This window comes from Oryctolagus cuniculus, chromosome 6 (genome assembly GCF_051225735.1).
Source record: "Oryctolagus cuniculus isolate XC-2025 breed Fujian yellow rabbit chromosome 6, ASM5122573v1, whole genome shotgun sequence".
Classification (NCBI taxonomy): domain Eukaryota; kingdom Metazoa; phylum Chordata; class Mammalia; order Lagomorpha; family Leporidae; genus Oryctolagus; species Oryctolagus cuniculus.
The window spans coordinates 168,579,570-168,602,791 of NC_142872.1; the positions used below are offsets into that span (position 1 = coordinate 168,579,570).

The window sequence follows — 23,222 nt, forward strand, 5'->3', positions numbered from 1 at the left end:
AGTTACAGAGAGAGAGAGAATATCTCCCATCCACTGGGTTTTCCCTGAATTGCTCAGGCTGGGCCAGGCAGAAGCCAGGAGCCAGGAGTGCCATCCCGGTCTCGAACGTGGGTGGCAGGGATCCGAGCACTTGGGCCATCGCCTTAGCAGGGAGCTGGAGCAGCATGGGCAGCGGAGCCGCACTCTGGCACGGGAAGCCGGTGTCGCAAGCAGCGGCTTAACCTGCACGACAGCGCCAGCTCCCTGGAGAAGACGGAATAGCACCCGTCTTCTGCACCGGGTTCCAGCCGCCCTGGGGGCCTGGCACAATGTCTTTCCTGCTCCCGCACCCAAGGTACTGAGCGGAAAACAGGTGTGATCTGGTGCCCCGGGGCCCCGTCCCCCTCTGCTCTCTCCACCCGCCTTTCTGATGCCAGGAGAACTCATGTGATGCTAGAGCCTTGGCAGCCGTGTTGGGCCACGAGCAGCTGCTCATGCGTTGCACGGTGCACATCAAAGGACATGGCGAAGCCCTGACCTGGCACCTCAGAATGTGGCTGTTTGCAAACGGGACGGCGACAGATGGCACGAGTTAAGGTGAGGCCACCGGCAGTGGGGTGGGGCCAGAAATCCGGGACGGATGAGTGGAATCCTTTCCAAGGCTGGCGCCCCGCTGACCTGCTGCCGCACGCCCGACAACCCTGAGCACTCAGGCGCCCTCCAAGGGAGCGAGCCCCACCCACCGGCACCCTGGCCCTCACGCAGCCTCCAGAGCTGCGAGCAGCGACTCTGTTGCTTGTGGCCAGCCGGAGGCCGGGGGCCCCCTTGGCCGACTCGCCTGGCCACCTGCAGGCCTGGTGTCCACTGCAGCCCTCGTCCCGGGGGCCAGGCCGGTGAGTCGCGGGGGAGCTGGTGCTGGCCAGAGTGGGGCTGGGCTCCAAAGCAGAGTTTCTTTATTGAGGCTGGGGCTGGGGCACAGCGGGGGGGGGGGGGGGGGGCGCTTGCAGGCCAGGGACTTTTCAGCCGCCCGGGGCTCAAAGTTGCCAGGGTGCCAGAGACCAAACCGGCACAAGGCAGTAAGGCAGGGCTGGGGCCAGAGACCGGGCGGGGGGGCAGGGCCAGGGACTGGAGACGGGGCATGGACACAGCGCAGGGCCGCGGCCTGAGACCGGGCAGGGGGCAGGGCCAGGGACGAGACGGGGCAGGGACACAGCGCAGGGCCGCGGCCTGAGACCGGGCAGGGGGCAGGGCCAGGGACTGGAGACGGGGCAGGGACACAGGGCTGGGCCGCGCCGGAGACCGGGCAGGGGGCAGGGCCAGGGACGAGACGGGGCAGGGACACAGGGCCGGGCCGCGCCGGAGACCGGGCGGGGGTCTCAGAGGGTTATGTGGTCCTCGTACAGCGAGAGCAGCAGCAGGACGGTCCAGCCGCCCAGCAGGCCCACGTTGTGCAGCAGGAAGAGGAGCCAGGGCCTCTTGTCCCTGACGTTCAGCATGGCCGGGAGCTGAGGAGGAGCGGGCGCGGGCTCAGCAGCCAGCCCTTCAGCCGCCCGGTGCCCTGGGCGGCCCCTTCCCGGCCACCTCCCTGACCATGTCACAGAGCGCCACGTAGAGGAAGAGGCCGGTGGCCACCGCCAGGATCCAGGCCTCGCTCTCCTCGCCGACTCCCACCGCGAGCGCCACGTAGAGTCCCACGAAGGCCGTGACGGCCGAGGCCAGGTTCAGCAGCAGCGCGCGGCGCACGGACAGCCCGGAGTGCAGCAAGGCCGCGAAGTCCCCTGAGGGGGCGGGGTCGTGAGAGAGCCCCGCCCGCCGCCGGCCCCGCCCCGCCCGCCGCCCCGCCCCGCCCCGCCCCGCCCGCCCCGCCGCTCACCCAGCTCGTGGGGCAGCTCGTGGCAGAACACGGCCAGCGAGGTGGCCAGCCCCGTCTTCCAGGAGGATGCGAAGGCGGCGCCTACGGCCAGCCCGTCGGCAAAGTTGTGCACTGCGTCGCCCAGCGTGATCAGATAGGGCAGCAGCCTGAGCCCTGCGGGGCGGCGGACACGGTCGTGCGGGCCTGGCCCCAGCCCCAGCCCTGCGTCCTGGGCCTGCCCCGCCCCCCTCAGGCCTCACCTGGATTCGGCCTCCGTGGCTCCGTGTTCAGCAGTTCCGGGCTGTCCTCCACTACCTGGGAGAAGGATTGAGGGGGCAGGGGAGGGAAGGGGAGCTGCTGAGGGCCTTGGGCAGGGGTCTGGTCCCCGCAAGCAGGGTGGGGGGCCGCAGGGGTCCCACTCACCAGGTCGGCGCGGGAACCCTCATGGGGCTGCTTGGGCTGCCGGAGCTGGTTGGGGGCCAGCTGCAGGGACACGCCGTGGCTGTGGCCGCCGTGGCCATGGCTGCAGGGTGCATCCTTTTCCGGGTCCTGTGGGGGACGGCGGCTCAGGTCCTGTGGAGCCCCTCCCCCCAACCTGTGAGGTCCAGTGCCTGCCAGGGCCTGACCTCGGGGTCCCTGGGCAGCAAGAGGTTGAAGAGATTCTCGAACAGGAAGAAGGCGTAGAGGCCGCCGAGCACAGCCAGGAGGCGCCAGGTGGGCTCCGAGCCGACACCATCCCCGCTGTCCGTGTGGCCGTGAGCGTGGTCCCCCTCGCCGTGCGTGTGCAGGCCCAGCACCTGGGGAGCAGGGGGCGCTGGGCTGGGAGAGAGGCTGGGGCGGCGTCCCGGGGTGGGGGCGCGGGGGTGGGGGCGGGCAGACCTTGGGCGTCAGGTGCAGGAGGGCGTCGCCGGTGAGCGCGCCCACGGCCAAGCTCAGGAAGGTCTGCAGCACGTAGTGGGTGGCCACGCTGCAGTGGGTGCAGCTCAGCAGCAGGAGGCCGAAGACCGCGCACAGGCAGATGATCAGGGTGGCCAGGGAGCCGTACAGGTACTCTGGGGAGCAGGGCCGCGTGAGGGGGCGCGCATGGCTGGCCCCTCACCCCTGCCCCTCCTCTGGGACAACCGGCACCCTGGGGCACCCTGGGGCACGGCGGCAGCTGGGCGGGCACTCACGCTCGCTCTGGCTGAGCTGGTCCTTGGTGGAGGTGGTGGGCTGGGGGCTGCAGGCCCCGCTCAGCTGCTGCTGGAGCAGGGCAGGGCTCAGCTGGGCCCAGCCCTCCGGGCTCACCCCTTCCTGCTCCGACAGCCCGTACACGGCCATCACGTCCCTGGCACTCAGGCACACCTGCGGGGTGGGGGGAGACAGCGATCAGGGCCTTAGCAGCCCCGTGGGTGCCCATCTGCCCCCCGGGGCCCCAGGCCACTCACCACGTCCCACTCGTGGGAGCTGCTGTTGAGGGCACCAGGCTCCTGGGGGCCGGCCGCCCTGCCCAGACTCCTGTGGTCACTGTGGGCCTCAGCACCCAGCCCCAGCGTGTGCATCAGCGTCTCCAGCTCTGGCGGGGAGGCCAGAGTCAGCGCCGGCCGCCGGCTCCGGCCCCGCCTCGCCCTCCCGAGGGACCCGGGTCTCACCGGCCAGGGTGAGGTTGGGCGCCTCGCCACTGTGGTGCTGGAACACAAACTCCACGAAGTACTGGGGGTCCGGCATGGCGCGGAAGCAGGACCCGCTCCTGGCGTGGTCCAGCAGGGCGGCCAGGGCCGCGCCAGGGCTGCCGGGGGCCCCTGCCCCTACCGCCTCCTCCAGCAGCTGAGGGACACCCGTGCAGGCCTGGGGGAGGAGATGGCCTCAGCCTCCCCCGGCGCCTGGGCTGGCCGCCTGCCCTGGCACCCCGGGTCTCCCCCACCAGCCCCTCCCTTGGCGTCCGCTCCTGTGAGCCCTCTCCTCCCAGGGGCTGCCAGTGAACACCACCTTGGACCCCAGCCCCCCGCCACCTCCCCGGCGTGCCCCAGGTGCCCTGTGTGGCCACAGCCAGGACCCCCAGGCGGCCCCTCCACTGGCCGTCGGCCCTTCTCATCCATTCTGTACCAGGCCTGCCCATGCCCTGACCTCCTCCCCAGTGGCCTGGCGGTCAATGGGGTCCTCGATCCTCCGCAGCAGCCGGCTCAGGCCCGCGGTCAGGGCCCCGGGGCCCTCGAGCTGGGCCAGGAGTCCATCGGCGCGGGCGGCCCAGCGGCCAGCCCGGATGTCGGCACAGGTGCCCTCTGGGTTGCTCAGGAAGAGGGCGGCTGCTGCGCTGAGGCGGGCGATGTGCCGGGACTCCAGGGCCCGCCCCGGTGCCTCGGGCTCGCCCAGGGCCAGGGCATCCTCCACAGACGGGCACTGTGGGCAGAGGGTGGGCAGGGGCCAGGCCGGGCTGTGGGTCTGTGTGCAAGGAGCTGCAGCACCCCCTCAGGGCACACAGTGGTCCCCACCCCGGGAGTCCACACCGCATGGCCGTCTTAGGCCGGCGGATTGTTGTGTGCACACAGGGCGTCCCTGGCTGGGCTCCCCGTCTCCAGCTTTCCCCAGGAGCCACCACCAGTTTGATGGCCCCTGGATTCCTGGGCGCCCGAGGCCCGCCTCCTGGAGTTTGCCCGGGCCCTCTGCTGCGGCACACAGGGTGGAGCAGGCGGGAAGGGGCTGGGGCCGGGGGCCGTCGGGTGGGGCAGTTACCTTTCCACACGGCCCGCCGCAGTGCACACGGGCCGCTAGCGTATTTAACAAGCCGCCCAGCGCCTCCCGGTCCAGAGCGCCCTGGCTGGAGGTGAGTAGGTTCAGCAGACGGGGGTGCTGGGCCGCCGAGGCCACCGCCACCAGCAGGGCCAGGAGCAGCCCCGGCCGGAGGCAGGCCGGGGACGCCGGGACCGCCATCGTCGGCCTGCTGCTCAGCGCCTTCTGGAGGCTGTGGGTGTCTGGGTCACTGGGGCTGCCTGGGGCCAGGCTGGGGCTGGGCCATGGGAGACCTCTCCCAGGTATTGGCTGCAGGGCTCTGTGATTGGCTGCTGGAGGCGCCGGATTAGCCATTCCAGTAGCAGGTCCTCCCTGGGGCTGCCGTGGAGCCTCAGATGTGTCTGGTGAGACCGGGTCTCTTCCCTGCAGGTGGGTGGCCTTGGCACCTGCTCCCCCACCTGCCACCCCCAGAGGCAGCTGGTGGGGCCACCCCTCTGCTCCCCGAGGGAGTTGCCTTGGGACCCAGGCGGCTGGCCCCAAGCTGGGGTCCTGGGACGGAGGTGGTAGATGCCACGCGATCACACGCGGCCCCAGGCCCCTTGCTTCACCCCCTTCCTACTGCCCCCAGCGCTGGTGGCCTAGGAAGCCCCTGTGCCCTCAGGAGCCCCTGTTAGGATGGGCGTGGGGAAGCCTCTCCCTAGGTGCTGGGCTGGGGTCTCCCGGGCAAATGCTGCCTGCTGAGTCATGCTCCCCCGCCCAAGTCTCCAGGAACCAGCCAGAGCCCCAGCACAAACAGGAGGGGGAGCCGGGGACCTTGGCCTGGCCGCTCTCTGGTTGGGAGCACCTGGGTCAGGAGGTCAGGGCCGGTCCTGAGCTCCAGGCCCAGGGAGGGTTCCCAGCCCTGCCCCTCCGGGCCAGCTTCCTGGCCTTTGAACCCCTCAGCCTTATCTCTGCCTGCTGGGCTCAAAGCACTGCTGGGCCCTCCCTCTGGTGTCCCACCAAGCTCTGACCCTGAGCCCTGCCTTTGGCGTGTGGCTGGGTGGGGAGCTGTAGCCTGAGGCTGCAGGACTCTGCCCCTGCTCTCCACCCAGGTCAGGTGCTTCTCCCCTCTGCCCCATCCACACATGCTGAAGCCTGATGCCCTCAGGCCAAGGACACCTCTGTGACCTCTGAGCCCCAAGGATCTGGGAGGCAACTAGTGACTTGGAGGCACTGGGACTGTAGAATCAGAATCAAAATGGAGTGAGCGTGGCTAAAAGCTAACTGTAGATCTCTTGCTTCTGTACATATTAGCTTTGCTTGCTAACGACTAAGGGTGTCTCTTGTGAAGCCGGTGGGGGCCGGTGCCGTGGCGCAATAGGTTAATCCTCCGCCTGCGGCGCCGGCATCCCGTGTGGGTGTCGGCTTTCGTCCCGGTTGCTCCTCTTCCAGGCCAGCTCTCTGCTGTGGCCCGGGAGTGCAGTGGAGGATGGCCCAAGTGCTTGGGCCCTGCACCCACATGGGAGACCAGGAGAAGCACCTGGCTCCTGGCTTCGGATAGGCGCAGTTCCAGCCGTTGCGGCCATTTGGGGAGTGAACCAATGGATGGAAGACCTTTATCTCTGTCTCTCTCACTGTCAAGTAAATAAATAAAATCCTTTAAAAGAAAGAGACTATGTGGGCCCAAATTTCCAGGAACTAGGTTGAAATGTGCCCTCACTGTTACCTTACAACCGTAACTTGGATCTGTTATTGGGTTTGTTATTGTTAGCTGTTATCTTACAGCCATATTCTGGCTTTCCTTTTTATTGTTCACTGCATACCAGGGGCCCAGTTCGAAATTGTGAGCCCAGTGGACAGAATACTATACAGAGCTGTGTAACCTGCTGTTGAGGGGTAAGGAGTGCCGGTCCCGATCGGTTACCCTGCCTCTCATTTGCTTCTCATTTTCAATAAAATTCGTGTGTGACTGTCACTGGTTTTTGTAGTTCTCTATTTTAGCTGACCAGTGGATGCAACAGGACGAGGGCAGCCCGCAGGGAGCTGTGGCGGCTCTGTGCTCCACCACAGTGGACAGAGGCTGGGCCACACTGCTTGGGAGCTATCAGCTTCTGGTCAAAGGTCTCGGCCATCCCAGTCTCTGGGCCAAGGGGCAGAGCTGCCTGAGCTGAGCCACTGGAGGTCTCCCCACAGGGGGCTCAGAGCAGCCTGGGGGCTTCCTTGTTCCTGACTCAGGAGCGCACACACGCGCGCACACACACACACACCCCGCTTCTTGCAGCCTTGCCCTGTTGCCCCAAGAGCAGCGGCAGCTCGGTGTCTGGTGTCTGTCTGCTCCCGTCTGAGACCAAACACCCAGCTCCAGGCAGCACCCCTGGGGGTGGGCGTCACCAGCCTTAAAGAGGAAGGGGATTCTAACCCCTGCTACCTGGTGGGGAGCCTGGAGGATGCTGGTTCTGTGATGGGTTGGTCCTGGTGGGGTGGAAGAGAAGGGGGGGGCTCTCCCTAAGAGGGTGCAAGCTGCTGCCCCAGTTTATCCCTAGCAAGGTCCAAGTGCTGGAGCCCACTGCACGCTTTTCCCCAAAAGCTGCCTTTAGGGAGCTTCCAGTTTTCTCCTGAGAATAGCCAGGGCGTGACATTCCACCCTCTGAGCTCCCAGGCTACTGTGAAAACAAGCCACCTCCCTCGGCCGGGCAGGGCAAGATTCCAAGTCAGGGCCTCAGAATTGCACTTAAACCCCACTACCACCAGCCCGTCTAGGAGCCCCTCCCAGCGGCTTGGGCAGGAAGTCTCTGACTTAAATAAATGTTGCTTTTCTCTCTGCCCTGTCCTCGTGGAAGTTCTTCCATGACACAGAGACCCGAGTGGCCTGTGTTAGGAAGAGTTACGATTGGTGCCTCCTCCCATGGGACTCCATAAATGCTAGGAAGAGGTGCAGAATAGGACTCTACAGCCAGGCCGCATTTATTCAGAGAAAACAAACTTGTAGCGGTGTGTCGCTCCCCGTCTTCGCGGAGGAACGACACAGGACCCTGCGCTGTTCTTTTGTCTGCTCGGCCCTCCCCGGGTTTGCTGCTGGTTCTTCCCGGGTTGGCTACTATCCCTTCCACCTCCGTGGAAGGGCAGTTCCCCCTGGCCACATTCCCCACTTCCGCAGGGGAGCGGCACACCGCCGGCCGGCTCTCTCGGGGGCTGCACAGGTGTTCCTCAGGTAGATGTTCCCCTTAGATGTTCCTGGTGCATGCCGTCTCTCTCCTCCTTTATAGTCCTCCTCCGCCAATCCCAACTCGGCTGCCCACACGCCGAGTACGCTGCTCTCCTCCAATCAGGAGCAAGTCCTACAGTTTATTGGTTGAACTGGAGGCAGCTGTGCGGAAGCTGTTTACTTCTCTCCCAGCGCCATATTGTGGGAGAGCAGATGCATAGAATAAGTCTTAATTCCAGTAACTCAGTCCAGTCCGGGCTGCTCCCCACAGCGGTGGGTGACCAGCTGCTGGCCGACCCCCAGGGGCTGCGGTGGGGGTGGGGCAGGGTCTGAAGGCAGTAGTGTGTGAGATCCAAGGGCCGGGAATACATCCCAATGTTCATGGGTGATGAGTGGGACCGGCTGAGGCTCCTGTCTCTTTCATCCACCTTTCTCCGAGACAGCCACACGGACAGGACACGGAAGGGCCAGTGCCCGAGACAGAGGTGGCAGCGGGGCAGCCTGCCTCGGCTTGTGCTTAATGCCACTGAGCTGTTCACATGCTCTATCACAAGCAGACATTCAACAGGGATCCAGACCGCCTTCCCTGCCAGCTGCCCTTCCGACAGCAGGACGGGGCACCCATGTGGCCCCTCCCCCTCTGACACGGGCACCTGGGACCACACCCACGCACCTTCCTCTTCTTGCCCTGGGCTCTGTGCTGGGCCTCTACCCGTGTTCAGCTGTGTTCCCACTGCCCAGGGTGCTGTCTGTGGCCGTAGTATACTTTTGCAGGCTTCTGCCCTGGGTCCTGAGCCTGTGCCCTGTACAACTCCCTCTGAGCTCTCCTCAAATGCCCAGTCCTCCACGTCCAGTGCCCCTGGGCCCTGACAGGCGTCTTGTTGGGTCACATGCGGCAGTGTGCGCCCGTCATGGGCGGGATCTCCCCGCAGCCTGTCCTGTTCCCATCTCGCAGTGCCACTGCCTTCCCTCACTGGCCCACCCTGCTGAGGGCAACACATGGCCTCTGTGTCTGTCTCCACCTGCCCCACGGCTGTGATCTGTGTGTCTCCACCTGCCCCACGGTGTGGGCAGCCACAGGTAGTCACTCCCTTTGTTTACACTTAAACATGTGAATGGAGACTTCCCGGCACAGACAACTGGGCTAGGGAGATTCCGGAAAGAGGCAGGAAGAACCTAAAACTTTCACAAGAGATGATACAGATAATCAGTCACACCTGTAACCTTCATTTATCACCTAAGTGTTTTTATTGTAACCTTAAGAGCCGTTTTGATATGTAAATCTTTTGTGCTCCTTCTTGTAAACAACTGGTCATGTTTAAATACTACTGGATTTATTCAATAAACGAGCCTTGATCAGGACTTGTCTTGGCTCCATTCTTTGCGTCCTTGTCCCCACATTCCCACTCTCTGTTTCAGGAAGACCCAGTTCATTGTGCCGCAGGCCGGCATACCACGGCTGTGATCTGTGTGTCTCCACCTGCCCCATGGCTGTGATCTGTGTGTCTGTCTCCACCTGCCCCACTGAGGCCAGGTGTGGCTCCTGCAGCGCCCCTGGGTGCGGTGCCCCCAGAACTCCACAGGCAGGTGAGACAGCCGTGGGCGCAGTGCTGTGCCCAGGGCTCTCAGGTGTGCCTCCTGCCTGAGACTCCGAGGGCACCCAACTCAGGCGGAGGCTTCTCCCCGGCCTTTGAGCTCACAGGACCCCAGCAGGCAACACACACAGCAGGCTGAGGGGTGAGCTGCCCGCAGCGGAGGGACACAGCGTCTTTATTGTGGGGCAGGGTCTCTGGGGTCCTGGTACCACACACAGACAGGGCACGAGGCGCGGGAACCACCACGGGGACACAGGGCGGGCTCAGGCGTGCAGGAAGCGGTTGAAGGCGTTGTAGGCCGACTCCAGGTCAAAGAGCATCTGGCGCACCTGGGAGTCGTCCAGCTCGTCGGAGGCCGACATGCCGCTCAGCGTCTGCAGCCTGGGGAGGCACAGTGCCCGGCGGGGCGGGTGTCGGCGGGCTGCCGGGGCGCCGGGCAGCTGGGCCGGGCTGGGGGCACTCACCACTGGCTGACCGTCTGGCGGCCCTCGAAGTCGGCGGGCAGGTGGCTCATGCGGTGCATCGTCTCCATCAGCTCCCGCAGGTCAGGCTGAATCTGCGGTGCAGGCGTGCAGGCGGCAGCTCGGCCCTGCCCCCTCCCGGCCCCCCACCCCGGCCCCCTGCCCGGGCAGCCCCGCCCCGCACCTCATCCATGGCGCGGATCTCCAGGCGCAGCTTGTCCATGACGGTGATGAAGAGCTGCGGCGGGCGGGCGCGTGAGGCTCCCAGGGCCGCCCCGGGTGGGGAGACCTCTGCAGCCCGCCCGGGGCCCTGCTGGCCTCACTGAGCCCTGCACCCTGCGCCCTGCCTGGGGCCGTGGGTGCGGCAGGTCCTGGCTGCCCAGAGAACCGGGGGACCCCACACGGGAGACTAGCGTGCGCGCCCCTCGTGGGCAGCGGGGCGCATCAGAGCCCCTGGACACGGCCCACCTCCCGGCTCTGCCACCCACCGAGACGACGTCGGCAATGCAGCGGTTCAGGTTGCCCTTATCGTCCTTGATGGTGATGGGCCTGTCCTCTCTGATCCTCTCCATGGCCAGCGGGCAGTCCAGCTGGGGGTGGGGCGGAGGTGGGTGCTGGGCCTCCTGGGGCCCCACCCCCACCCTCCCGCGTGTGGGGCCGCGCTGGCTCACTCACACGGAACTTGCGGCAGAACTCCTCGATGGAGCTGATTTCTGAGCCCTGAACCTGCCGGAAGGCGGCTTTGTACTGGACCAGGAGCCGGGAGCAGGCTGCGGTGTACCTAGGGGGAGGCCAGCCCTCGGGTCCTGGGCAGCCGGTCTGGGCGCCAGCTCACTGGACGCCGCCCCAGCTGCGACACAGACCGGCTGCCCCCAGCCTCCCAGGAGCCCACTGCCCACTCCCAGCTGGGACGGCTCCAAGGCACCAGTGTCGGGAGCACCGGGGCGGTGGTGATGCGCGCCTGCGGCCTCACTGAGCGCCCTGCTCCCGAGGCTGAGCACAGCACCACGGCACACGGGCGACAGCCGGCGGACTCACTCGTTGGGGGTGACGCAATCCTTGATGTAAGCCTTCTCCAGGGCCTGCATCGTCTTCACCACCGCAAACAGCTCCGCCATGTTGTCATACCTGCCCACGACCTGCCCATCAGACCGCAGGGCGGGGTGGGGACAGAGGCCTCCAGAGCCCAGCACCCAGCCCCTGCCTGGGGGCCGCCTCCCTCACCCCGTCCCTGCCCGTGTCCTCCAAGGTCCCCTGTGAGTGGACGTGGGCAGGCCAGGCAGGCATGGGGGGTGCTGGGCAGCCAGGGTGGACGTGGGCAGGCGTGGGGGGTGCTGGGCAGCCGGGGTGGACGTGGGCAGGCGTGGGGGGTGCTGGGCAGCCGGGGTGGACGTGGGCAGGCATGGGGGTGCTGGGCAGCCGGGGTGGACGTGGGCAGGCATGGGGGTGCTGGGCAGCCGGGGTGGACGTGGGCAGGCATGGGGGTGCTGGGCAGCCGGGGTGGACGTGGGGAGGCCAGGCAGGCATGGGGGTGGTGTTGACTCACTTCTCCCGCTCCCGGGCATTCTTGTACAGCTTCACTTCCTGTCAGGAGAGCAGGCCGTGTGTAGCTGGCCTCGCCGCCAGGCCACACGAGCATGTGCTGCTGGCCAGCGTGGGCCAGGTGACCGTCCCCTACTCACCTCGTACAGCTCTGGCTTGTTCCCAGGGGCTGCAACAGAGCAGGAGAGAGCTGGCCACAGTGCTGACCCCACCCCTTCTTGGCACCCTCTGGTCCCCAAGGCCCCGGGGGAGCTGGAGGGCCACGCCCACCCCGACATCAGTTTGAGTGGGCACGTGCTAAACCTGGCCCACCTGTACCTTGCTCCCAGCTCCATGATGTGACGCCAGAAGCTCGTTACGCACTGTGACCTTTCCCCCAGTGTCCCCAAAACTGAGCGAGTGGCAGGGGTGCCCTACGGGTCCTCGGGACACTCACCTCCCAAGCCCGGAGTGGTGGGGACCCCGTGGAACATCCTTGCAGGCTCTGGCAGCCACAGCCCTGAGACCTGGGGAGCACAGCCTGTGACAACTCGGGAGACCCCAGGAGCCCGGCCCTGTGGCCCCGGCCCCCACGAGGAGCCCCCAGCAAGCACGCAGAGTGCTGCTGACAGGTGAGGGGGACAGGGAACGGGGGGGGGGGGGGCGGTGGCAGCGAAGCAGGAACCGGGAAGGAAGGGGCCCGCCCAGTGAGGGAGGCGGAGCCGGCGGGCAGGGTCAGTCCAGACGTGGTGTGGTTGTGAAGCCCCCGGACCGGGGCAACACCACAAAGGAATCAAGAATGCCAGCCGCGTCCCCCGGCAGAGGTGAAAGGCCAGATGAGACGCGGCGCCCACACCGCGGGGGCACGGGGGTCCACATCGCCGGCCCAAGCGCGCTCGGCCAGGCCGCCTCGGGCCCTGGCCCGGTGCCGGGAGGACACGATTCCCACAGGCCTGGCGCCAGTCGGGGTCTGCCCGAGATGGGCGGCGCGCGCCCAGCAGTCAGCTCTCCCCCGGGTCGCCGGCCCCTTCCCGCCGCCCCAGTCCCGGGTACCTGGGCGGGATGCGCGAGTCGCCGAGATGGCGCCGGGCGGGGCTCTCCAATCGACTGCTCGGAACTCCCCGGCCTACGCCTGCGCGCCGACACCGACCGCCCCGAGCGGCAACTCGGCGCTCGCCATCTTGCGCCTGCGCGCTGCCCGCCCCGGCCCTCCCCCTGCCTCGGCGCGGGTCCGTGTGCGCCTGCGCGCCCGCCCCCTCCTCAGACAACCAGGCAGGCCGGCTTCAGCAGCGTTTATTGGGGGCTTGGGGGCGGGGGGTCAAAGGCGCCGGAAGAAGAGCTTGCGGCCGCGAAGCAGCGCGCCGGCGCCGGGCTGGAGCTGCAGCACGGCGTCGCGGTCCTCGGCGCGGAGCTGGCGGCTGCACAGTCGAAGCTCCCGCAGCCGCGCGCCGATGCGGTCCCAGAGGCCGGCGCCCAGGGGTCCCTGCACGGCACAGCCTAGGGGGAAGGGCGGCCTCAGTCCCGCGGGACCCCGGGAAGGGGCTCAGCCCGTCCACGTCCTCAGCCTCCCCCTGCAGGAAGCAGACACACGGGGCGCCCGCAGATGTGCGCGCGAGGGTGCAGGTGCAGCCTGCCTGGGGGGGGGGGGGGCGCTTTCCTGGAGACGCAGTCTGAACGCAGGGGCTCCCTGTGCACACCTACTTCCAGCCCTTGTCCCTGGAGGGCACCGCCTGGCCCCTGTGCAGACCCCAGCCGGCCATCCCGGGGTGCCTGCCGCTGGCCAGTTCATGCAGTGTGCCCCCAGACAGCTCCAGCGGCGGCGCACAGGCTGGGTCGGGCCACGCGGCGCAGGGAGGCCCAGAGCAGACCCCACCGGAAGTGGGAGCCTGTGCCACCCTCACCTCGGGCTCTCTCCTGCCCACCATGGACAGCTGAGGGCCAAGCTGGGCGGGCCGGCCAGCATCCCCTCTGCGGCACACCCCCGGCTGACCCCCACCCGGCCTCGGGGAGGGGGGATTCTGGCAGCTGGGGCGGCCGGGGCCACGCCGGGCCTCACCTGACAGTCCCAGAAAGCCGAGGCCTTGGGGCCGCTCCCGGAGGGCGTCGAGGAGCGCTTCCAGGCTGCTGCGGCTGATGGCAGGGTTGGCAGACAGGTCCAGGGAGACAAGCGAGGGGCAGACGGGGAGACAGCTGGGGAGACGGGGAAGAAGGGCAGGGTTAGCGCCCCAGCCGAGCTCGGCAGCAGGCACTCCCGGGCTGGCAGGCCTGGGCACCTCCTGGTGCTCCCAAGAGCCAGAGTGGGGGCCCTCGTGCAGGCCCTGCAGAGGGTGACAAGCTCTGGGAGCCCTGGGAGGGCGACGCCTGGGGGCGGGGCCGGCACTGCTCAGTGCCCCCCCCCAGCTCCTCGGACCTCACCTTGGGACCAGGGGCACGGGCGGGGCGGGGTGCTACCTGCTGAGGTCCCTCACAGCCTTGTCTCCCAGGTGGTTTGCAGGCAGGCTCAGGTGGGCCAGCACACAGCCCTCCTGCACACAAGCAGAGGCCGCACACCCTGAGCCAGAGGGCAGATGAAGAGCCCTCAGGAGTGTGGGGACCCGGGGCCTTGGCACCTGGGCTGTCCCGAACCCCACCCTCCCTCTACCCAGGTGAGCCCAGCTGTGGGAGCCGAGCCCAGGATGGCGGCCTGGCAGGTCCCCGCCCTCCTTGTACCTGGGTCAAGTATCTGAGCACAGGCTCCATGAGGCCCAGGTCACTCTTGCTGGCTGCCACGGAGCCGAGCTCCAAGCGCAGGAGGGAGTGGGCTGGCAGGCTGTGCAGGGCCCTGGCGAGGGCGGGGGTGCCCAAGGCATTGTAGGACAGCGACAGGGTCTCCAGGCACGTGGCATCTGCACCAGGGCCAGAACCACTGTCAGGACAGCACCCGACCCGCAGAGCCCAGGGGCCAGCACTCACACACCTTCCTCTGCCTAGAGTGGCAGGCCCAGCCCCCGGGTCAGCTCACCCCGAAAGGCACTTCCCAGGGCTTCCTGGTGGCTCAGAAGGAAGCCGGGGCCGAAGCCGCAGGCCTGCAGGCGCAGGGTGCTGAGTGCGGGGCAAGCCTGCAGGAGGAGGGCCAGTGCCTGGCCACAGCCGTCCCCCAGCGGGTTCATGCTTAAGTCCAGTTCCTCCAAGTTCTGTGAAAGACAGGAGGCAGGGCCTGGGCTCCTGAAAGTTCCGTGGGCTGGGCCTCCCTCAGGGGTCCCCTTGCACGGGGCCTGCCTGACCGCGCAGCTGATGCTGGCCACCACCTTTACCTGCAGCACAGCCTGGCCTGGGAGGCCTGTGGCGAGATGGCGCAGGCCTTCAGGGCCCAGGTGGTTGGAGGACAGGTCGAGGAGGACCAGGCCGGGCATGGTGCCCAGTGCAGCCAGCAGCTCGGCGGCACACCCGTCCCCCAGCCGGTTCCCTGCCAGCCGCAGCTCCCGGAGTGCTGTGTGGAGCTTGAGGGCCCGCAGGAGGGGCGTGAGCTGGGCCGGGCGCAGGGCCAGGGAGCAGGCACTGAACGAGGGGCCTGAGTCCTGGCGCTCCACAGCCTGCAGCACCTGCGGGTGCTCCTCTGGGGGGAGGTATGGGCTCAGCGGGGCCAGAGCCCGGGAGGCCACTCCCACAGCGGGGTGTCAGCCCCCCGACAAGCTTCCTGGCCAGCCCATGGCTCAACGTATCCCACTCTTCCCACCAACAGCTGACAGCTCGTGGCTGTCTTCCTGGCTCACCTCCCCCACCCCCGACACAGAACCCATCAGACTCTAGGCCAGGGAGGGGTACCCATACCCCGGACTGCAGACCTCGCCCCCTCGGCCCCCCCTTCACCTGCAAATCTGGGTTCCTGGGCCCTCACCTTGCCCCAGGCTCTGGCAGGCCCGACGGTAGCGGTCGGCCAGCGGGGGAAGGTCCCATGAGCTGACTTCAGCCAGCACCTGGAAGTCACCGTGAGTGAGCGAGCGAGCGGCCTGCGGGGCCTCACGTGGGGACCCTGGGCGGGACCCCGCTCACGGGGGGACCCTGGGCCGGGATGGGGACCCTGGGCCGGGACCCCGCTCACGGGGGGACCCTGGCCGGGACCCCCTCACCTCATCGTTGCTCTGCAGCACGTCAGGGATGGGGTCTTGCGGGGCCAGCAGGGCCCCCTCCTTTTGAAGGGTGAGCCTGGGCAGCAGGCCGCAGGTCTGGTAGTAGCGCTGGGCGGCCTGCTCGGCCAGCCAGGCCACCGGAGGGGCCTCACTGCTGCAGGACGGGGGCACACTGAGCCCAGGGTCCTGCACCCCTGCCCAGGGCCCACGGCTCCCATAGCTCCCCCCCCACCGGCCATCTCCCTGACAGCCGCCCCCCCGCCCTCCCGCAGCACAGCACACGGCCAGCTCCTCTGGTCACTCCTGGGGCCACAGGGCCGGCCCACACCACTCCTGGGACCCAGGCTGGGTTTGCACCAGGCTCCGGCCCCCAGGGCCAGGCTGCTTGAGCTCAGAGCCCGTGTCACATGTCCCACTCCCCCTGCTGCTGGCTGCCCAGGCATGGTGCTGCACAGGTTGGCAGAGGCGGCCAAGCACGGGGCAGAGCAAGTGAGGCCTTACCTGTGTGGGACAGGGATGAGGAAGAGATTATCCTGAACTCGAACCCGGACCCTGAGGGGAGGGGGCGGTACTGGACCCTAGGCAGGTGTGGGAGGGGGAGTCAGGAAAGGCGGAGGCCTCAGCCCCACCTGCCCCAAGCTGGGAGCTGGCTGCGCTCCACACCATGTGCTCACCGAGGGTGGGCCCGAGGCCCTGGGGGTGCTGGGGCTCCTTGGAGGCTCTGCAGCCAGGCCGCTGTCCCCTGCGCTCCTGGGGGCACCCCAGCCCTCAGGACAGGCTGGGCGGGTCTGCTGGGCCTGGGGCCTGGTAGGGCACTCCTCACTGTCCTGGCCCGCGGCACTGGGCCTTCTGCTGTCCCCATTGCCCTGGGGGCGGGCTGGGCGGCCGCTCTGCCGGCTGGGGGCTTGGGGTATGTCCTGCTCCAGCCAGTCCCCGGCCAGGTACTCCTCCTCAGGGATGAGTGCGGCCCGGGAGGTGGGAGCTCTGCCCAGGCCGCGAGAGCCAGACCCCAGGCGGTGGCTCTGGGCGCTGCCCACGCCGCGGATGGCCGCCTGGTAGGCTGCCCTGCCAGCACTCGCGGCAGCCACCTCCGAGGGAGAGTGCCGGGGCCTCTTGTGAGACGGCCGGGGGTGACCAGAGCCGTCCTCGTCCTCCGAGCTGCTGCTGCTGGCCACCCAGTGCCTGCTCCTCCGAGGCCTGGCTGCCGCTGCAGAGACCCTGACGTGGGCCTGGGAGGCCTCTGCAGGTCCAGGGGTTCGAGAGGGTGGCTCCGGGCAGGGGCTTGAGGGAGGAGACGTCTCAGGGTCAAACAAACGGTTGCTGGGCACCGTCCGGGAGGCCTGGGCGCTGTGGGCAGCTGGGGAGACAGCAGTCGTGAGGGGCAGCCCCACCCCACCCCGTCCCGCCGCCTCTGCGGCCCTAGGTGTGCTCCCGGGGCCTGGGGGAGGGGCCCGCCTGCCTCGGGCCGCGGTCGCCTGCAGCAGCTGCTCCATGGCCCCCGCCTTCTGCCGCGTCTCCAGGTCGAGCTCTTTGCAGTACAGCTTCACCCACTCCTGCAGCGTCTCCAGTGGACTGTGGCCCTGCACGGCACCTGGTGAGCAGGAGCACAGCGCCCCAGCCCCTGCCCCGCCCCGCCCGGCCCCTGCTCACCTTCTTGGTCCGGAGAGTAACGGACGCGCCCCGCTCGATGAGCAGCTCGGCCACCTCGAAGTGGCCGCAGTTGAGGGCATCATGCAGGGGCGTGATGCCCTCGCAGCCCTGGCCGCCTGGGTCATCCACTGCGGCCCCGTGCTCCAGCAGGAAGCGGACGATGTCTGTGGACAGGCGGGATGCAAGTCCGTGCCCAGGGCCCTCCTCAGACCCCGCCCCGCCCCGCCAGCCCCCACCTGCCGCTCACTCACCCAGGTGCCCATGGTTGCAGGCCTCGTGCAGAGGTGTCCAGCCACAGTAGTCCCGAGGGTTCACAGGGTGGCCCTGTGTCAGGGACAGCAAGGAGCCTGCCCGGCACATCCCACAGCCTGGCCCTGGCCCGTCTTGCAGCCCCCATGGGCCCTCTGTGGCCCTGCCCTGCACTCTCCTGCCACAGCCCAGGTCTCGCCCGCGAGGAAGGCATGCCTGCCCCCCGAAGCCGGCCTCCCACCCCTTGTGGGAAGAAGACACGCCCGGTCGGGGGCAGGCAGGGCCGGTCCTCACCCTGGCCTGGTCAGTGCTGGCTGCCTCAGACTGTTCCAACACCAGGGAGACCCTGCCCAAACCCACAGCTGCCTCGCAGTGGCTCGGGCCCAGTAGCCTGCCCCAGGGGGCCGGCCCACCTGCCTCACGAGGTCCTGGACACGGCGCAGCTGGCCTTCGATGCAGGCCCGATGCAGCAGGGTCTCCCCCATGTCGTTGCGCCGGTTCCACTGTGGGTACAGGCAGAGGCGTGAGGGGCAGGGCTGCTGAGCTGAGGGGCGGGGTGGGACGGGGGAGCACACCCTCACCTTGTCCACCTTCCGCCGGCCCAGGCAGCCCTGCAGCTCCTCGTCCTCTAGCTGCTGGGATGGGCCGTCAGCATCATCCTCTGGAACAGAGCCCAGCCCACAGCCCCACGTCAGCCTGCACGGGGTGAGAGGCCCCCCCTTCACCTCGGCTCCCCAGCCTTGTGAGCCGGGGCGGCAGCCAGAGAGGGTGGACTTGGGCAGGTAGTCCCGGGGCTCCTCAGCCCAGCCCACGTCTCAGCACACCCCTGGCCCTGCTGGCAGGCCCTCTCCCAGAGAACTGTACCCTGACCCCATCCACTAGTGTGCTGGTCTCTTGCCCCGGCCCTGTAGGTCAGTTTCCTCCAGCCCAAACTGTCCCCTGTCCCTCACCTGGGAGGACCCAGGTCACTCCCTTCAGCCTGGCACACCCTCGGCTCCCAGCCACCCAAGCTCCGCCTTCTCCCTGCCCATCCTGGCTGGTCCAGCCCTCTCCACACCGTCCTCGCTCATGGCTCCTTGCTGGTCCCAGGCCCTGCCCCCCTCCCCACCCTCCCCTGGCGACCCCTGCTCACACCCACCCGCTTCCTCCTCCAAGGCACAGTTGCCTGGGGCCTGCTCCAGGTTCTGGAGGTCGCCCCAGGTATGCCACGGCCTTCCCTGACTCCACACCCCAAGCCGCTCTCAGGTCCAGCCGGGCCCCACGTCCACCTGTGTGGCTGACCGTACCAGCCTGGGGAGGACTCAGGGATGTGCTGGGCTGCTGTGTGATACACCCTGCCTGGCCTCGCCTGGACGGCACATAGCCCTCAAACACACCACTGGCCCCCGGTTGATGTGCAAGAAGCCCCCAACGCCAGCCCCTCCAGGAAGGGCCGGCCTGCTCCCCTGCCCACTTCCAGGGAAGCAAGGGGCACAGCCCAGAGCAGGCTCCCTGGGGGCACAGCACCAGCTCTCAGCAGGGACAGGGAGAACACGCCAGGCGCAGCTGCACGGCGGCCCTCACCGCTCTCCGAGAGCTCCGGCTCGCTGGCCTCCAAGGCCTCGCTGGCTTCCTCCTCCTCCTCCTCCTCCTCTTCAGGCACACAGAGCTCCTGCAGTCGGATTTCAGTGCCGTGGGCCTCCTGCGGCTGCAGCCTCAGCTGCACAGCGTGGAGGTGCCGCAGAACCTGCCTCTGGGGAGCAGCAGGGAGTCCGGTTCAGAGGCCCCTCTCAGGGCTGGGCCAGAGGGTGCAGAGCAGAGGCTGGGTTTGCTGGGGGCCTGGGGAGGGCGGGCACGGTGTGGGCTCCTGCACCTGCAGCTGGCACTGCTGGGCCTGCTGGGCACAGCTGAGGGCCTTCTCGAAGCAGGGGGCCAGCAGCTCGTACGCGGCGCCGGCCTCCTCACGGGACAGCGCAATGTTGAACCAGGTCTGGGCCTCCTGGGCAGGAGGAAGGAAGGAGTCAGAGGCTTTGGCCGCCACGGCCAGCGGGCCGCCGCCATGGGCCGGTTCCCCACACGCCCCATTCGTGCCCAACTAACTGCTCGAGGCCAGCAGTCCAGGGCGGCACTGGCCGTCCACGCACACCCCTCGAGGCGGCTGTGGGCGACCCGCACCCTGGGCGGCGGGCAGGGGCGTCACCTCCAGGGCGTTGCCATGGCGCAGCCTCAGCTCCTCTCGGTAGTGGTGCTCGGCCTGGCGGTGCTGCTTCATGTCTCCCAGGGTGGTGGCCAGCGACACGTGGATGACGGCCAGCTCGGGCCCCGGCCTCTGCAGCAGCTCAGCGAGATGCAGCTAGGGGGCCCGAGCAGTGAGGCGGGGGCCGCCTCCCTGGCCGGGCCCCTCTGTACCTGCCCTCAAGCCAGGGGCCACGTACCTGCTTCTGGTATGCCTCAGCCGCCCTGGGGAAGTCGCCTGCCTTGGAGAACAGGTCCCCCAGCTGCTCACAGACGGCCATGGCGCCTTGAGGGTCACTGCCCTCGGCTTCCTCCAGCTGCTGCTGCAGCCGGACTACCGCTAACACTGCCAGAAAGGGTCTCGTGAGGGGGGCATGCCATGCCTCCACCTGCCTGCCGACAAGGGGGTGGTAGGAACCCGAACCCGTCTCAAGGGGTCGTCTTAGGGTTAGAGGTAACACACGGAGCAGTCCAAGACGGCGCCTGAGCGCTGAGACCCACGCTGCGCCGCCACCTGTTCTGACCCACAGTCCTCAGTGAAGGCGTGGCCAGGTTCCCGCCACCCTCCAGGGCGACACAGACTCGAGAAAGAAGGGGTCTCCTCCCAACGAGGACCCGTCCCTTGGGTTGGAAGAGAGCCCACACGGAAGCTGCCACTTCCCCACGGACACGTGTCCCCCGCCTCACCATACTTGAGGCTCTGGCAGACGGCCGTCCTCTGCAGAGGCTTCTGGGAGCCCAGCCTGTAGGCCTTCTTCAGGGCTCGTTTGGCAGCCAAAAAATCCCCCAGGTCTTGGAGGATCTGAGGAGCAGCAGGAGAGGCTGAGAGGCGGGCAGACGCCCGGGGCCCAGCCCGCCCAGGCCGAGCCCAGGGCCGGGGGCAGCGGGTACCTGTGAGACCACCACGCAGCACTCGCTCTCCATGAACCGCTTCTTCATGACGCGCGCACACTCCCGGGCCCCCTCCAGGCAGCGCATGGCCTGGGAGTGCTGCCCTCCACGCCAGTGGATGGTTCCCAGGTTGTAGCGGGCACGGAACAGATCCTCATACAAGTGGTTCTGCCTGTGGGCACAGGCGTGATGGGCGCTCAGGGTGGGCACACCCAGCCAGTCCCAGCCCTGCCCTCCCCGCAGGGCGCGTGTGCGGGTCTCACTCAGCAAGGAAGATGCTCTTCTTGAAGTAGTCGTTGCACAGGGCCGTCTGCTGCAGGCTCTCAAAGGTGAGGCCCAGGTTGAGGTAGAGCCTGGTCCTCATCTCGCTCAGCTCCCGCTGAGTCAGCACCCCTGGAAGACGCCCGCCCCATGCTCACTGCCTCCCCTCCCCCCAGCTGCTCCCCCCACTCCTCCAAGGCCGCCCCACCGTGGGAGGCAGCACGGCCGCAGCCGAGGTGGACCCACCTTCCAGCTTCTCGTCCACGATAGCCAAGCTCTTCTCAAAGGCCGCCTGCGCCTGCAGCAAGGCCTCCCTCGACTGGGAGTGGTCGTGGACGTCCAGGTGCGTGCGGCCTATGGTGGCCCAGGCCCGCTGCAGCTCGGTGTGGTTGGACAGGGAACCAGCCAGCTCCAGGTAGCGGTGCTGGTGCTGGCGTGGACAGAAACCGTTGCTGGGCGCTCACCCCACCCAGCGCAGAGCGGGCCAGGCCGGGCCGGCTCCTTCTGTCCCGCAGCATCAGGGCAGAGGGGCGCCAGGGACCCCGCCGCGGGCGCGACCCCCGGGAACCACACTTCCGCCCACGGCTTCGGCTCCCAGGAACCGCGCGGGCCCTCGGCTCCCTAGGCGGAGGCGCCGCGCACCTGCAGGGCAGCCGCGAAGTCCTCCAGCTCCGCCAGGCGCTCCCCGATCTTGCGGTGCGCCACCGCGCAGCCCAGGCTGTCGCCCGCGCCCTCCAGGAGCTGCAGCTCTCGCCGGTGCTGCTCCAGCGCCTCTGCGTAGCGGCCTGCGGGGAGGACACCGCACGATCGTCGTCAGGGCCGCCCGGCCGCCCCGCAGACCCGCCGCCCGCCCGCGCTCACCATGGCCGGCCAGCAGCTCCCCCAGCTGGTGGCAGCAGGCGGCCTCCTCACGCAGCTGCCCGCTCCTCTGGGCCTTGGCCTGGGCCTTGCTCAGCTCTGCGGGGAACAGGGAGGCGGGGAGCTGAGCCTCCGCCCGGGGCCCCGTCCCTCCTCCACGCCCCGGGCACTCGGGCCCCGCGGGACTCACGACGAAGCTCGCGCTCCAGGCTCATACTCCGCTCGCCGCCGCCGCCGCCGCCGCCGCCGGCTCGGACTTCCCGCGCGGCGCCCACGGCCCCGCCCCCTCGCCATCGCGCTTGCTCGGCCCCGCCCCCTCACCGTCGCGCTTGCTCGGCCCCGCCCCTGAATGTGCGCGTGCGCGGGCTGGCGGCGCAGAGCGTTCTGGGAAGCGTAGTCCGCCCGCCTGAGGCATTCTGGGAGTGGCCGTCTGCCTGGCTGGGGCGGCTCGGGAGGGTGGACGCCTTCCCCTCGCGGCCGCCGGGTGCTGGACAGTCCACCTCACGACCCGCTGCGGACGCCGTACTTCCTGTTGAAATGGGGGCGCGCACAGAAGGCCTGCTTTCACAAGCAGCTATGTAGCTGAAAGGCAGAGACGAACCCCTTCTGCTGGCTCGCTCCGCCGGTGCCGGCACAGGCCGGGGGCCGGAGCTCGTCCGGGTGTCCCGCGCCTGGCCGGACCCGCCGCCTCCCAGGGTGCGCATCAGCAGGGAGCGGAACTGGAACCCGCGCGCCCCCGTGCGGGGCGCAGGCGGCTCTCCGGGGCCAGCGCCCGCCCGGCTCGCACCCCCGCCCCTGGGCACTGTTGTGGGAAGGGGCGAGTGTGTTTTGCAATACTGCTTGCCCGAGCGATTCCAAGGCGGTGTTTTGTGTTGAGAAGCAAGCCGGCCATGGAGGCCCCAGCCCCTCCGCGCAATCAGACCTGCCTGCTTGAATGCCTGGCTCCTGCCCACGCGGGCGGTGACCTCCAGCCCGCGACAAGGTCACGGCCATAAAACTGTCACTGCTCGGTCTCACCCGCACCTGTCACCGTGACACTTCCAGCTTCCAGAAGAGGGTGGGGGGGTACTCGAGCTCCACCCCTCCTGGCACTGGGGCATCTGAGACTTGTTGGAAGGAGTTGACAGAGAGAGGGACATCTCCCTCTCCGGTTCACTCCCCAGAGGGCTGTGACGGCCAGGGCCGGGCCAGGCGGAAGGCAGGGGCTTCCTCCAGGATTTCCACCTGGGTGCGGGGGCCTTGGGCCAGCCTCCACTTAGGCCAGGCTTCCTCAGGCCGTGAGCAGGGAGCTGCATCAGAAGGGGAGCAGCTGGGACCGGGACCCTGACGGGCAGCGGCTTCTCCGGCCCCCGCGCTCTCCCTGAGCGTGCTGGTGTGTCTGGCCCCCGTGGCTCTCCCCGAGCGTGCCGGTGTGTCCACGCTGTGTGTAAATCTGGTCCCTTGGCTAGCTTCTGCCTGCGTCTCATCCTCTAGTTCTTGGTGTCTGAGATAACATGGACACCGCCATCCATGACACTGTGGCCCTGGCATCTCACCTGCACCTGTCTGGAATCCCGTGACTGGGGTTGCTCGGGGCCTCAGCCCCTGTGCTGCACCATGTGGGTGCTCACGGCCACCTCGGAACGTGCCTTTGGGGTCGCAGCTGGTGCAGAGTCCACTGATGCGGCTGCACCCTCGTGGGTGGCCCAC

At 68.3% G+C, this 23,222-nt stretch overlaps 3 protein-coding genes across 10 annotated transcripts; all 3 read right to left on the reverse strand.

The window, feature by feature from the left end:
- Window positions 1–915: 915 nt before the first annotated feature.
- SLC39A4 (solute carrier family 39 member 4) lies at window positions 916–6,488 on the reverse strand. The gene is made up of 12 exons (XM_051828702.3): window positions 4,544–6,488; window positions 3,938–4,210; window positions 3,463–3,658; window positions 3,259–3,386; window positions 3,004–3,175; window positions 2,711–2,883; window positions 2,458–2,628; window positions 2,255–2,380; window positions 2,092–2,146; window positions 1,853–2,005; window positions 1,570–1,757; window positions 916–1,484 (listed from the first exon to the last, which is right to left on the reverse strand). Exons 1-12 carry the CDS (start codon window positions 4,892–4,894, stop codon window positions 1,356–1,358), a joined length of 2,115 nt encoding a protein of 704 aa, XP_051684662.3. The 5' UTR covers window positions 4,895–6,488; the 3' UTR covers window positions 916–1,355.
- Window positions 6,489–9,455: 2,967 nt separating this feature from the next.
- Window positions 9,456–12,412, reverse strand: VPS28 (VPS28 subunit of ESCRT-I). 4 transcript variants are annotated; one of them, XM_051828721.3, is made up of 10 exons: window positions 12,355–12,412; window positions 11,759–11,828; window positions 11,463–11,491; window positions 11,327–11,364; window positions 10,819–10,908; window positions 10,456–10,561; window positions 10,269–10,370; window positions 9,965–10,018; window positions 9,784–9,875; window positions 9,456–9,700 (listed from the first exon to the last, which is right to left on the reverse strand). In XM_051828721.3, exons 2-10 carry the CDS (start codon window positions 11,793–11,795, stop codon window positions 9,583–9,585), a joined length of 666 nt encoding a protein of 221 aa, XP_051684681.1. In that variant the 5' UTR covers window positions 11,796–11,828; window positions 12,355–12,412; the 3' UTR covers window positions 9,456–9,582. The 4 variants fall into 4 exon arrangements, with proteins under 4 accessions (XP_051684681.1, XP_069931787.1, XP_051684683.1 ...); XM_070075686.2 differs by having other exon boundaries at window positions 10,819–10,919; XM_051828723.3 differs by lacking the exon at window positions 10,269–10,370.
- A 166-nt stretch (window positions 12,413–12,578) lies between these two features.
- On the reverse strand, window positions 12,579–21,840 carry TONSL (tonsoku like, DNA repair protein). Of its 5 annotated transcripts, none has more exons than XM_051828693.3 (26): window positions 21,724–21,840; window positions 21,537–21,632; window positions 21,318–21,460; window positions 20,922–21,105; window positions 20,678–20,807; window positions 20,415–20,586; window positions 20,211–20,325; window positions 19,724–19,869; window positions 19,489–19,641; window positions 19,162–19,287; window positions 18,873–19,041; window positions 17,891–17,970; window positions 17,723–17,812; window positions 17,312–17,384; window positions 17,061–17,224; window positions 16,870–16,990; window positions 16,085–16,767; window positions 15,912–15,988; window positions 15,411–15,561; window positions 15,179–15,257; window positions 14,595–14,896; window positions 14,303–14,474; window positions 14,011–14,186; window positions 13,753–13,826; window positions 13,358–13,491; window positions 12,579–12,798 (listed from the first exon to the last, which is right to left on the reverse strand). In XM_051828693.3, exons 1-26 carry the CDS (start codon window positions 21,746–21,748, stop codon window positions 12,620–12,622), a joined length of 4,014 nt encoding a protein of 1,337 aa, XP_051684653.3. In that variant the 5' UTR covers window positions 21,749–21,840; the 3' UTR covers window positions 12,579–12,619. The 5 variants fall into 5 exon arrangements, with proteins under 5 accessions (XP_051684653.3, XP_051684651.3, XP_089192639.1 ...); XM_051828691.3 differs by having other exon boundaries at window positions 15,411–15,564; XM_089336513.1 differs by having other exon boundaries at window positions 17,723–17,970.
- Window positions 21,841–23,222: the final 1,382 nt, after the last annotated feature.